Below are 12,219 nucleotides of genomic sequence, written 5' to 3'. Positions count from 1 at the left end.
AAGGAAAACCAATTGCATATTTCTGTGATAAGTTGAGTGGAGTTACATTGAACTATCCAATCTATGATAAATAGTTATATGCATTGGTTAGATCATTGGAGATATGACATCATTACCTATGGCCTAAAAAATTCATGATTCACTTTTATCATGAATCATTGAAGCACATTAAGGCCCAAAACAAGTTAAGCCAAAAACATGTTGTTTGGGTAGAATACATTGAAACATTTCCATATGTTATTCACTACAAATAAGATAAAGAAAATGTTGTAGCTGATGCTTTGTCAATATGGTATGCTTTATTTCTACTCTTGATTGTAAAATGTTAGGTTTTGAACAAATAAAAGAATTGTATGATTTAGATAGTGATTTTGGAGAGATTTTCAAATTATGTGAGAAACATGGTGTAAATAAATTTTATAGGTTTGATAGATTCTTATTTAGGGAAAATAGGCTTTGCATTCCTAGTTGTTTTACACGAGATCTTTTAGTTTTAAGTCACATGGTGGAGGTCTAGTGGGTCATCTTTGAATGGCTAAGACTTTAGATGTATTAAAAGAGCACTTTTATTGGCCACACATGAAAAGAAATGTAGAGAAAGTTTGTGAGAGGTGTATCAAGTGTAGGTAAGCCAAATAAAAAAATGCATCCTCATGGGTTGTAAATGCCATTGTCGATTCCTGAAACACCTTGGGTGGACATTTCTGTGGATTTGTTTTAGGAGTGCTAAGGACTAAAAGAGGTAAGGATTCCATCTTTGTTACTGTAGATAGATTTTCTAAAATAGCATAAAACAGATGATGCATCTTATATTTCTGATTTATTCTTTAGAGAAATTATTAGATTGCATGGAATGCTTAAAACTATTGTTTCTGATAGAGATGCCAAGTTTTAAGTTATTTTTGGAAGCTTTGTGGGCAAGTTAGGGACTAAATTGTTATTTTCTACTACTTGTCATCCTCAAATAGATAGTCAAACTGAGATAGTTAATAGGACTTTGTTAACATTATTAAGAGCACTAATTAGTAGAAACATAAAAACTTGGAAAAAATGTTTTCCACATGTAGAACTTGCCTATAGTAAGACTGTGCATTCTGCCACTAATTATTCATTGTTTTGTTTATGGTTTTAATTCTTTAACTTCTTTATATTTAACTCATTTACCTTTAAGCAAACATGTGAATATAGATAGTAAAAGGAAAGCAAAATTTGTGAACCAATTACATGAAAAGGCTCATGCAAACATTGAGAGAGGAATTAACAATATGCTCAGCAAGCTAACAAGGGTCGGAAGCATGTGGTGTTTGAACATGGTGAATGGGTATGGTTACATATGCGCAAATAGAGATCCCTATCCACAGAACATCAAAACTACTTGTAAGAAGAGATGGACCATTTCAAGTATTAGAGAGGCTCAATGACAATTCATATTGTTGGATCTTCCAGGTGAGTATAATGAAAGTGTCACATTTAATGTTACCGATTTATCTCATTTTATTGTAGATTTGAGAACAAATCATTTTCAAGAGGACAAGAATGATGAGGACATGACTAAGGTTATCTAATGGAACAAAGATCCGTTAAAGGATATTCAAGGACCTATCACAAGATCCAAGCCAAAAGGTTCAAGGAGTTTGTACAAGAATTGTTTTCAATTGAAGAAAATCATAACATCACTACTGAAGGTGGTCAAACCATGGTCACTTTACTTCAACCATGTGACACACACGTGGGAGATACCATGGAGAGCACGTGCATATGATGTTATGATGACACTTATGATGTTGTGATGACATAAGAGAGAGAGAAAGATACCTACCATTTTGGTGAAACAGTTGGTGGAATGTATTTAACGTCAGATAGGACTAAATTTTTTGGAAAAAAAAAAAAAAAATTGGTAGAATGTATTTAACGTCAAATATGACTAAATTCATTGAAAAAGTTGGTGGAATGTATTTAACATCAAATAAGAGTAGATTCATTATCATAGGTCAAATTTAACCATACATATTTTCTTTTCCGTTTTTATTGTTTCCTTATATTTTTCGAAGCCTATATAAATGGCTTTATACATGAATAAGATTCATATCTTGATTTTGAAAAATATTGTTATTGTGAGAAAATTTATTCTATTTGTTCTTTGTGAACTTTTGAGAACTTATTGCATTTTTAGACTTATCAGTTGGTTCTTTCATAACCAATTGTGACATCTTTACATACCAAGGTTCCTACCTCTTTATGGATAGTGGATCAAAGTTTTCCACCTATAATCTAATGTTTTTAAATGATTTGTATCATTCTCTTGCATACTTAATTCCTTTAGGGTTAAGTGTGTATCATATGATTCTTTAATTTGCATTAAGTTGTAAGACTCATAGGTTTTGTTTTTATTTTTATTTTTTTTGTATGCTTTTCTCCTTATCAAATTACTTTAAATGCATTCCTTTTGCCACACTTTTAAATCTTTGAAATTTGTTGTGACAAAGTCTTGGAGGTGGAGTACCTTTGCAAGGAGGATTATGCTACGATAGTGGTGGAGTTCCTTTCCGAGAGTATCGTTGCACTGGTAAAGTTGTCTTAATTCTTTGGAATTAAGGCTAGGAAACTACCATAGTGGTTAGAAATGCACTAGAACTTTTACAGTTTGAGTCTTGTTTTGTGTGATGTCAATTTTCTTTTTTAATGGATTTAGATTAGAAGTGGTGATTAACATCCATGGTTTTTCTTTTTACTGAGAGAATTTTTGTATCTAAAAATTTGTTTATTGATTTTTATCTTTCTACCATTTAATTTCTGCATTTACTGTTTTCCATTTATTTGCTTGGGAGGAGCAAGTCCTTAAATTCTGGTTGATATATTGTAAAATCTGAAATTATAGTTGGGGAACAATGGGCATATAAACGAAGTAGGTCTTCTTGGAGGTTCCTTTGATATATAGTTTGAAGAAAAGAAAAATTTTTAAAAACCTATTCAACCTCTCCTTAGGCGTTTTTTGGTTTTTCTAATACTGGTGGTGAAATTTCTACTACTGAAGAAGTAGTGGAGGATGGAACTGTAATTCAGGAGTAGTAAGGGAATTTCGTGGCTGGTTTGGCAAACTATTTCACAAGTTAGGTCCCCGCCTTTTAGGCATGGCTTAAGCCGCTGTTCTCATTTTCTTATTGACCCATTTTGCGAAAAGTACACCATTAGAGTGAACGTGCTTTACTAATAGTATCTCAATTAAAGGCTTTAAGCTTTGCTCCTTCGATTATTGTTCCCATCGGGTCACAGGTTCTCAATTCCCCCAGGCATTTTTTTGGTTTTTTGCAAATATTGATGGTGCAATTTCTACTATTGAAGAAGTAGTGGAGGTTGGAGCTTGTAATTCAGGATGAGTAAGGGAATTTCCTGGTTGGTTTGGCAAACCATTTCACAGGTTATGTTCTCGAATAATGGTAAAGCTGCTAGCAATTAAAGAAGGTCTACAATGTTGTGTGGAATCTGGTTTTTATGTGAGAGAGATTATTAGTGACATTGCAATGTTATTTGGTGAATGATAGTTCTATTAGTCTAGATGCAAATTTTTTTAGTAAAAAATATCAAACTGTTATAACGTAGATTTAATAGGTTTAGTTGCTCTTATAAGCATCGTGCTGCTATTTGTGTTGCATATGAATTGGCTTGTCATACTATTTCTTTAAATATATATTAAACTTGGACGGAGGAAGCACCTAACTGGTTCCTTCTAACATTGTAGGATGATGTTTTTAACTTTTGTTTAGTCTAATGTAAGTTGATTTTTTTATACCAAAAAAGAAAATAAATAAACCAACTATTCTTTTTGATTAGGTTGATCGGTTTTTTGTTCACCTTCAATTTCATCCCATTATCATTCTTATGTAGATTTACTAGTATAAATATTGGATATACTGCTTCACTTTGCAAACTAGGTAAGATAAGAATGTTTTTTTTTTTTTTTTTTATGAATTATAAAATATAAAAGATTAGCACAAAGGATACCCACAAAAATTTAAGAATAAAGAATAATACCCCACAAAAGGTTTTGGTGGGGTTTCCTTGGTATACTCTTAGAGGGCATATAATATATCTTTCCTTTTTTATTTATTTTATTTATTTTATTGTAAAGAAACAATAAGGACGAAAAAGAAAAATCACAACTAAGTGTGTGATATTAACATTGCAGCAAAGGAGAACCACAAGAATGAGGATGATGTGTACCACTCACGTGAAGTTGCCTTTAATCTAAACTCATATCTGTTCTTAATTGTCAGTCATCAACGATATTGGGTGAGTGGCTAGGCTTTCCTCTTATGCAACTTTAAGCTTCCCTTCTCACATGTTTAGCAATTGATAAAAATGCTTAAATTAGGATATTTTGAAAAATTAAAAAAATAATAATAATGAAAAAAGAAAAAGAGAAATCCTTTTTATAGAACTAGAAGCAAAAGAACAAAAAGAGGAGGAGAAAAAACTAAAGGGCCAAGGAGGGTGATAATAACTTTGATAGTCACGTGCATTGGGACCCATAACAACTAATCTTATGGAGAAACTGTGGCCTCCTATTATATATCGACAAGCGACAAAGAAATATCTGAATGTTTTTTCATGGCGGATAGATTACAGACATACATATGTATTATATTATATTATAGTATAGTATAATATTGATATATCTATCCATTAAATATATATGCCAAATGAAAGAATATTCAACTTCAACTCAATTTGAAAAAAAAATAAAAATAAAAATAAAAAATTTGATGACTTTATCCTTGTTTTCCACCTTTTGGGCATTGCCAGTTTGGATTCTTTGTGCTTGAAAAAAAAAAAAAGATGCTTGGCCTATTGCAGCATAAAAATTCAAGTTTATCTACTGAAATAAGGGCCTAGTATTTTATTTTTTAATCTTTGAATCTGCACATACCTTCAAATCTAATTCCATACTGCTGCTCTCACATAATTTCATAAAAGTGACTCAAAATTTTAATTCTCAAACCTGGTGGTACATGTTCTACTTAACAGCAACCTTAATGGTTTTATCAAAAAGGACTGTTGAATGAGCAGGGGCATAACATCCTTCAAGCAACTTGAAGTTTCCTAGTTCTTCTGTTGGGATTCTCCTCGACAATAAAATAACATAAATATGGATTTATGTTTGCTTTATACAACAATTTCGCACACACATACACATACATATTTAGCCAAAAAATATCATATAAGGTCAATCAAATATAATTTTAGTTTTTTCGACATTAAAATAAAATAAAATCTATATATTATACCCTAAATATTAGTTTGCTTGCTACATCTTTTCCATGATTTCTTAGAACAAAAGACAGAGAGAAAATGGCTGTAAGCATTCTAGATTACTTGCTTAAATTGAAATTAGAGAAAATGAGCTAGCAATGCATGCCAAAAGCACCTGGGAAAATTACATGTTTGTTCTACATTAATTCCAGGAGTTTATTTCACAGTAATTCCAGGAGTTTATTCCATCCAATTTTCTCTCTTTATTAGGTATACTCACAATACACAATATCATATATTAGATATGTACAAGGATACGAACTCAACAAACCTCCTAAAGGTGGAAGCAAAAATACCATATGGTTACAGAGGGAAAAAAAAAAAAAAAAATGAAAAGGTTTGTGATAAAGAGACGTAGCTGTGCTCTCCTGCAAAGTGAAGTTGGACACTTTTCTCCTGTTTATAAATTGGATTGCTTCTAAACCTGTTCTTTAATTGAGGCTGACCAAAGACCATGGACTTATGAGGGAAAAGCATCATAACTGGTCAGCAGCAAGCCATTCTAGTCAGGTTTAACTCCTTTACCACATCCACTACACCCCAGAGTTTTGCAACTTGAGTTTTGCAGTAATTATGTTCTCTCATGGAAGCTGACTGATCTTGACAAGGCTGCTGGGTTGGCTTGCAACACTGGAGATGTTTCAACAACATGATTTTTATCATCTCCCTTTGACTGAAATACCTTAAAAAGACCTCCTCCATTGACAGAATTGAGCTTCTCATTCTTGATACCGAGTGTTGCCCAAATGGAGCTTTTTGCAGCTTCACTAGGATCGTCGATCCTCAATGTTTTGGGAATCAAAACAGATATTTCTGAATTATTGTTCTCTTTAACAGGCTCTTCTTTCTGTGAGCTAGCTGGATTAAGTATGTTCCCATCTCTAGAATGTTTCCCCAAGGTAGAAGAATTCGGTCCTGAGCTGGGCAAAGGGTAGCCAAGAGTAGAGGATGGAGAGGAGAGACAAGGCATATTCCAAGAGCCTGGTACAGTGCAGCCCCAATATGGTGGAGCAGGGTAGAATGAAACTGGAAAGCCAGAATGGCAGAAAGCAGGAGGGGGCACAGGAGATGTCCACTGAGTTGAATTCCAAGGATATGGCCAAGGTGGCCCGGGGAAGCATGGTACTTGAGGAGGTAATGCTTGATGCTCCTTAATTGCTGGTTTGGCACCCCTCTCTAATGAGTTTGAAGCTGTAATAGAAGATCCACTTGAGTGGTCATCCGCACTTTCTCCCCCTCCAGAAGAAACCATAACTCTTTGTTCATGTCTATGCAATCCATTTCGAGCATACTTCTGTGTTTTAACTGCAAGGTTCAACACAGAAGCCATGGATTCACAAAGAGGAGAATCTGAGCCGAATGTAAGGACCGTGCCATTGCTTCCCAAACTAGAGTGCTGTACTCCATTTGCAGTATTAGCTCGAGCTGTTTGGAGAGCATCCGACATTACTATATGATGATAGTGTGAAGAGGAAGAATTCTTGTTCTTACGACGACCAGCACCTACCGGTACATTCCTCATGGTTCCTCCAGCCGTCCAGTACCTCTGACAATTTTTGCAGAAATGACGGGGCTGGTTGACATTGTAATTATTGTAGTAACAAAACTTGGTTTCCATGCTATTACATCTTGGACATGGAAGTATCTTGTCTGGCTTTTTCAGAGTCTTTTCTTGTGGACTACTGGTATTGCTCTGTTCTTCATTCTTAGAGGTTTTCAAAGATGAAGTTTCTCTTTCAACTGAGGGAGTTTTAGGATTATCGCTAATTCCAGATGATGTTGTAGGATCTTTTGAGTCTTCTGCAATTTGATCTGAGGTATCATCTCTATCTGAGTTGAGTTCTTTAACTGAAGTTTCCTAATAATTTAAACAAAAAGCTCTGATGAGAAAATTATAGTAGCTACGGTTTTAATAATTCTTTTAATACTGAAAAATACAAGTAGGAAAACACTGTAATAGAGAAAGTCTTAAATACATAAAGAACATAACAAGAAGAACCATAAAAGTTATGAAAAATCACAAGAAAAACAATTACACTTTAGCATTTCTGCTATTATGTTGGTAATGTAACTTTAGCCATATGGATTACATCGTCTATCCATAAGGAATTATTTCACGTTTCCTTTATTGTAATAATCTATGTTAATTATTTAATAACCGCTGTAACCAAAGTTCACGTAAAAGAAGACTAAAACAAGAGATGGAATTACAAGTGTTCAACGATTTTCTTCTGTTAAGCAACTATTCAGATGTAGACATTTAGAAGGAATTGAATTACAACTAGCGGTTAAGAAAATATTCCGATATTTAGTAATAAAGTTTTGTAATTTACTGAGTCTAATCCATGTTCAAACAAGAGAATTATTCAAATATTTTTGGTACCAAAAAAAAAAAAAAAAACAGAAAACTGATCCTGAAGAGTTAATTTTCCAAGAATCGTAGAAGAAGAAAGAAAGGAAACAACAAGTGAGAAAAATTGAAGCTCAATTTGGAATTTGTTGTAAGGTTGTTGAATTTGACAACAGTTTTGCAATCCTGTCAAAAGTGAAAGAAAGTTGCAGACTATTTATATTTCCTTCTAGTTTTTGGAAATATTTTGTTTTCTATGTCAATCTACAGATGAGACATAAAAAAGTGTAGGATCAATTCTTCTGAAAAAATAAATAAATAAATAAAAAGGTAGATAACTCGAATATGAATAAGAACCTACCAATTTAACATAAATCAGGAAGCCACAAAACTAGAAAAACAGAAAGAATTCATACAGAACAGAGTAAGCTGACCAGGCTCCGGTTAGAAAGTCCAAGAGCTCAAAGTTAATTATATGTAATTAAGGTGCAGTTAAACTTCAAAATATGCTCAAATTTGACTTTCTCAGTTCGTCTAAAATACCTAACTAAAGAATTCGAACTCGGAAGAACTGGAGTAAAGCATCAAAGACAATAGAGAGCAAAATCTCCTTAAATTCCAAACCTGCCAAAAACTATAGCAACCAAACATTTTGATGGAAATCCAAAAAGTCCCTTAGTGACCAATTCATAAAAAAATAAATAAAAACGAGAAAACCCATGATGTCATTAGATTTTATAAAACAATTATACTACTGACCCATTAAGAATCTCAAATTTTAGGAAAATTGGGTTAGATATGAACAATTAGAATACAAAGATTTATTTTATCAGTCAAATTTCACGACCTGTGGATCGTAATTAAACCTTGAGAAAGTAAAATCGATTATATTATAAGTGAAATTTCACAACCCGCGATTGAAGGGAAAAAAAAAAATCAAAAAAACCAAAAGAAAACATAGAGATATTGAGAAAGTAAAATCGACCCATATGAAGTTTCTGGTTTTCAAAAAATGGGTTGTTCTTAGAATACGAAATAACGACCTCCACAAAGACTCGAATCCAAAATTCAAATTCAAAAACTTACTTTCACACATACCTTATTTCCATCGCCATCTTGCCCATCTCCTTCATTGGCAGTGTAATCTTCACGCGAAGTAGTAGTTGGAGAAGAAAGAAGCTTATGATCATCATCAGAGCAGGTCTCAACAGCAACAAAACCAGAATCAGAATAAATAGCACAAGCAATCCCAGATGTGTCATCATCGGGGGAAACTTCCTGCTGCTGGTTCAGCGGCAAAGCAATAGTCTTCCCAAACAACTTTATGGCCGGGTCTCTTGACTCCGACATTCTTAAAATTTGATTTTTATCCCGAAATTCTGTCTTTTTTCTCTCGGTTCTCAGTATTTGGCTAATGTGGTTGGGCTTCGAACGGACTTTTGAATCTTGATCGAAGAGGAAGAGGAAGGGAAAAAGAAGAAGTGGTAGTAGCAGTAGAAATGGGGGCTGAAATTGAAATATGGGTAAAGGCAAAGAGAGTTAACGAGGTGGGATGCCACATCATCAAAGAGGGAAATTTTTGAGCCACAAATTGTTTGTGGCCTTTTAGATCTTTGGCGCTGTTGGATTCCCTCACATTTCTTCAAAAGATAGTGGTCTGTTGTCCCCTTTCTTTTTCTCTTCCATGTCAGCATCCCCCGCGCACCCCCCCCCCCCCCCCCCCCCCCCTCTCTCTTTTTTAACATTCCTTTACTAGTTATGCCTTATTTTCTTGTTGTACTATAGTTCTATTTCACATGGCTTTTCAAAATATTGTTTCTCGTTTTTAAAATAAAAAAATCAGGGGAGAACTTCCAATCGAAATCAATAAAATATAGGTTTTTGAAAAAACTTCTTTTAAAGATGGTGAAATTGTGAAGAATCAAAATCAAAAGCCATCATGAAGGATTCTTTCATTTGACATTTTTAATCATTTTATGATGCCTAGATTTATTATACAGCCATAAACTCTTAAAACATACTCATTGATATATGAATTTAGTTCCCTCGTTAATTTTGATATGACAAGGAGGACTTATTATTTAAGAAAGGAAACAAAACCAGACTTTTACCCTTGTTTCATTTTACTTATTTATTTCTCCATTTCATTTTTTTTTTTTTTGAAAGTAATGTTCACTTACCAATTCTGATTATCAAAATTTCTTTTATAAATTAATGTGATTAAATCATGTAAACAAACTAAAACATGCATTATTTTTCGTAAACAAGTAAGGTAAGTGAAAGTTACGATTACATCAGCAAATTTTGTTTATCAAATAATATGACAATGGTAAAACAATTAAAAAAAAAATTAATCCAACTTAGATTAATTCTTTAACTTCATGATTTCATCAATATTAATATCCTGTAATATATTATGAGAGAAAATTTATCACACAACAGATTAGAGGATGTTAGTTCAAACAAAGTTTTAAATTTAAAGACCTACTATAAGTCTAGTCCAAAAAATATATATGTATCTAAATTATGGAACATGGTCATTGGAGGGATAGCTTGGTGACAACGCCATTAACGTTTTTCAAGTAATAATTCAAGTTCAAATTCCTTGCCTCTAACATCAAAAAAAGAAAGAAAAAAAAATCTAAAATACGAACCTAGTAATATTGCACCACATGGTTTGGTAATTCAAATTTTATGGACAAATTTGGTAGTCCAAACATTATTGACAAAATAATACTATATCAATTTGTATAGAAGAAAAAAAGTCTAGTAAATAAGGTAATACCTTTAGGACCTTAGTTGCATTGGACTGAACTATTTCAAATGTTATGTAATCAAATTAGATTATACATAAAAGTTGACTTTTTGTTCCAGTTGGAATTTCGAGTTGACCAGGGTACCGTGGTGAAGTGCATGATGCCCCGAGTTCGTAGACTAGTAGCACGTCAAAAACGGGGCTAGGTTTGAAAGTTATGGGCAAAACAAGTTGAAGTGCAAACTGTCCAAGGGGTGCCGGAATTGACTTTTTATTTATGGGGAAATGAGCTTTGACTCGTGCATAGTTGTGAAGTGCTCGTCGATACGAGTTCACAGACTAGCGGCACGCTTAAAAAGGACATCCGGTTAAAAAGTTATGGATGCGTGAAGTTTGTCGGATACTGTAATATTTTAATGTTTTTGAGTCGATGAACAGTGAAACGCCACATGTCAGCTTCTGATTGGTCCACGTGGCATGAACAGTATCACACAGTGGCTTTTATTTGATAAAAATCTCGGGGAAGAGAGAGAAAGAGAGAGAGGAGAGAGAAAAAGAGAGAAAGTCCGACGGCCACCGGAGATTTTCAAATTTTCCAGCCGATCTACTGTACACGCGCCGGCCAGCAAGGTTCCCCTCCCCATTTTTAGCAAAACCTCAAAGTTTCATGGCGATCGGCCGCCGGACGCGCCCGGATCGGACGTTTGAAGATCGGCAGCGACTTTTTCCCTCCACCGCCGGCCACCGCCGATTGACCCATTTCCGGCCATTTTCCGGCCACACGCGCCAGACACCCTTGATTCCCTCCTCAAGTTCGGCTGACCCACCAAGTTTCACGGCCATCGGACCACCGACGCGCCGGGATTGGAGCGTTTTCCGGCGAGGGACCGGAAATCTTCAAACCGTGATTTCTCCGCCGTTCGGCCTCCGTTTGCCTCACCGCCGGTCCCGTTGGATTGCTCTCCCCACGATCTACAAATCTGGAAAAACTCACAGCCAACGGCCACCGCACGCGCCGCTGCCGGCGACAGTTGCCGGTGACCGCGGCGGCTCGCCGGAAATTACTGTTCCGGCGAGTACCCAGTCTTCCGGTCGGCTCCAGTCCACTGTGTTCAACCTCCTGAACCTGAATCCGGCATCCGTTTCCACCTATTCGCAACGGTTTGGGAGAATTGCGAAGCCGAAACCCGAAAAGCTTTCCGACGAGATTCCGACCCCGTCGGGTCCGATCACCGGAAAGTAAGACCGAATCGGTGATCCTCATCACGCGAGCTTCGATTCGGTATATAACTCGTAACTTTTAGATATCGTTTGGTGTTCGCTCCCTGGGTACCCATTTGGGAATTACCCGACTAAAATATTAATATTTTTGGTTGGTACACTGTGGTTGTTTAGGTGCGCGTAGGAGTGGTGGAGTTGATCCCGAAGAGGATCTTAGTTGATTTACGCGCTCAAGGTGAGTGACCCACCTTTGAAAATATTTTTGGGGTAATTAATTGTATTTATGTGGTATTAATTTGATATCTGTAATTGATGCTCATGTGGCGTATTTTAAATATAATCGGGAAAAATATTATTTTATATATATTTACCCTTAGGGGAGGTGCTGCCGGATTTTCCGTTGGAAGGTTCGGTGGTATTTTCCTGGGATCAGACTTATCTAGGGTTCCGGAAAAGGAATTCTAGACGGGTCCTGACAATAGTCTTTTATCTTTACTCATGCATCATTTCCACTCAGATTATAGTTTTTTTTTTTTTTTTTCCTCAATACATATCCCACTTATTATAAAGTTAATCCTGGTAC

General features: G+C 35.1%; 1 protein-coding gene and 1 long non-coding RNA gene across 3 annotated transcripts; one reads left to right on the top strand and one right to left on the bottom strand.

Annotated features, from left to right (window-relative positions):
• The first annotated feature begins 2,105 nt into the window (after positions 1 to 2,105).
• On the top strand, positions 2,106 to 5,646 carry LOC112493223 (uncharacterized). The gene is made up of 2 exons (XR_003057611.3): positions 2,106 to 2,566; positions 4,187 to 5,646. It is a non-coding gene; the product is annotated as an uncharacterized LOC112493223 (long non-coding RNA).
• On the bottom strand, positions 5,490 to 9,308 carry LOC107429011 (cyclic dof factor 1). 2 transcript variants are annotated; one of them, XM_025078529.3, is made up of 2 exons: positions 8,747 to 9,308; positions 5,490 to 7,168 (listed from the first exon to the last, which is right to left on the bottom strand). In XM_025078529.3, exons 1-2 carry the CDS (start codon positions 9,008 to 9,010, stop codon positions 5,882 to 5,884), a joined length of 1,551 nt encoding a protein of 516 aa, XP_024934297.3. In that variant the 5' UTR covers positions 9,011 to 9,308; the 3' UTR covers positions 5,490 to 5,881. The 2 variants fall into 2 exon arrangements, with proteins under 2 accessions (XP_024934297.3, XP_015895107.3); XM_016039621.4 differs by having other exon boundaries at positions 8,759 to 9,299.
• Between the last annotated feature and the right edge of the window lie 2,911 nt (positions 9,309 to 12,219).

Source organism: Ziziphus jujuba, chromosome 12 (genome assembly GCF_031755915.1).
Source record: "Ziziphus jujuba cultivar Dongzao chromosome 12, ASM3175591v1".
Classification (NCBI taxonomy): Eukaryota; Viridiplantae; Streptophyta; class Magnoliopsida; order Rosales; family Rhamnaceae; genus Ziziphus; species Ziziphus jujuba.
This window is presented reverse-complemented; position numbering and strand designations above follow the sequence as displayed.

Bases quoted from the DNA above. Each gene is read 5' to 3' on its own strand.
- LOC107429011 (XM_025078529.3), bottom strand. From the start codon at position 9,010: ATGTCGGAGTCAAGAGACCCGGCCATAAAGTTGTTTGGGAAGACTATT. The intron at 7,169-8,746 runs GTAAGTTTTTGA...TTAAATTATTAG, and splicing joins GAAATAAGGTATGTGTGAAA to GAAACTTCAGTTAAAGAACT.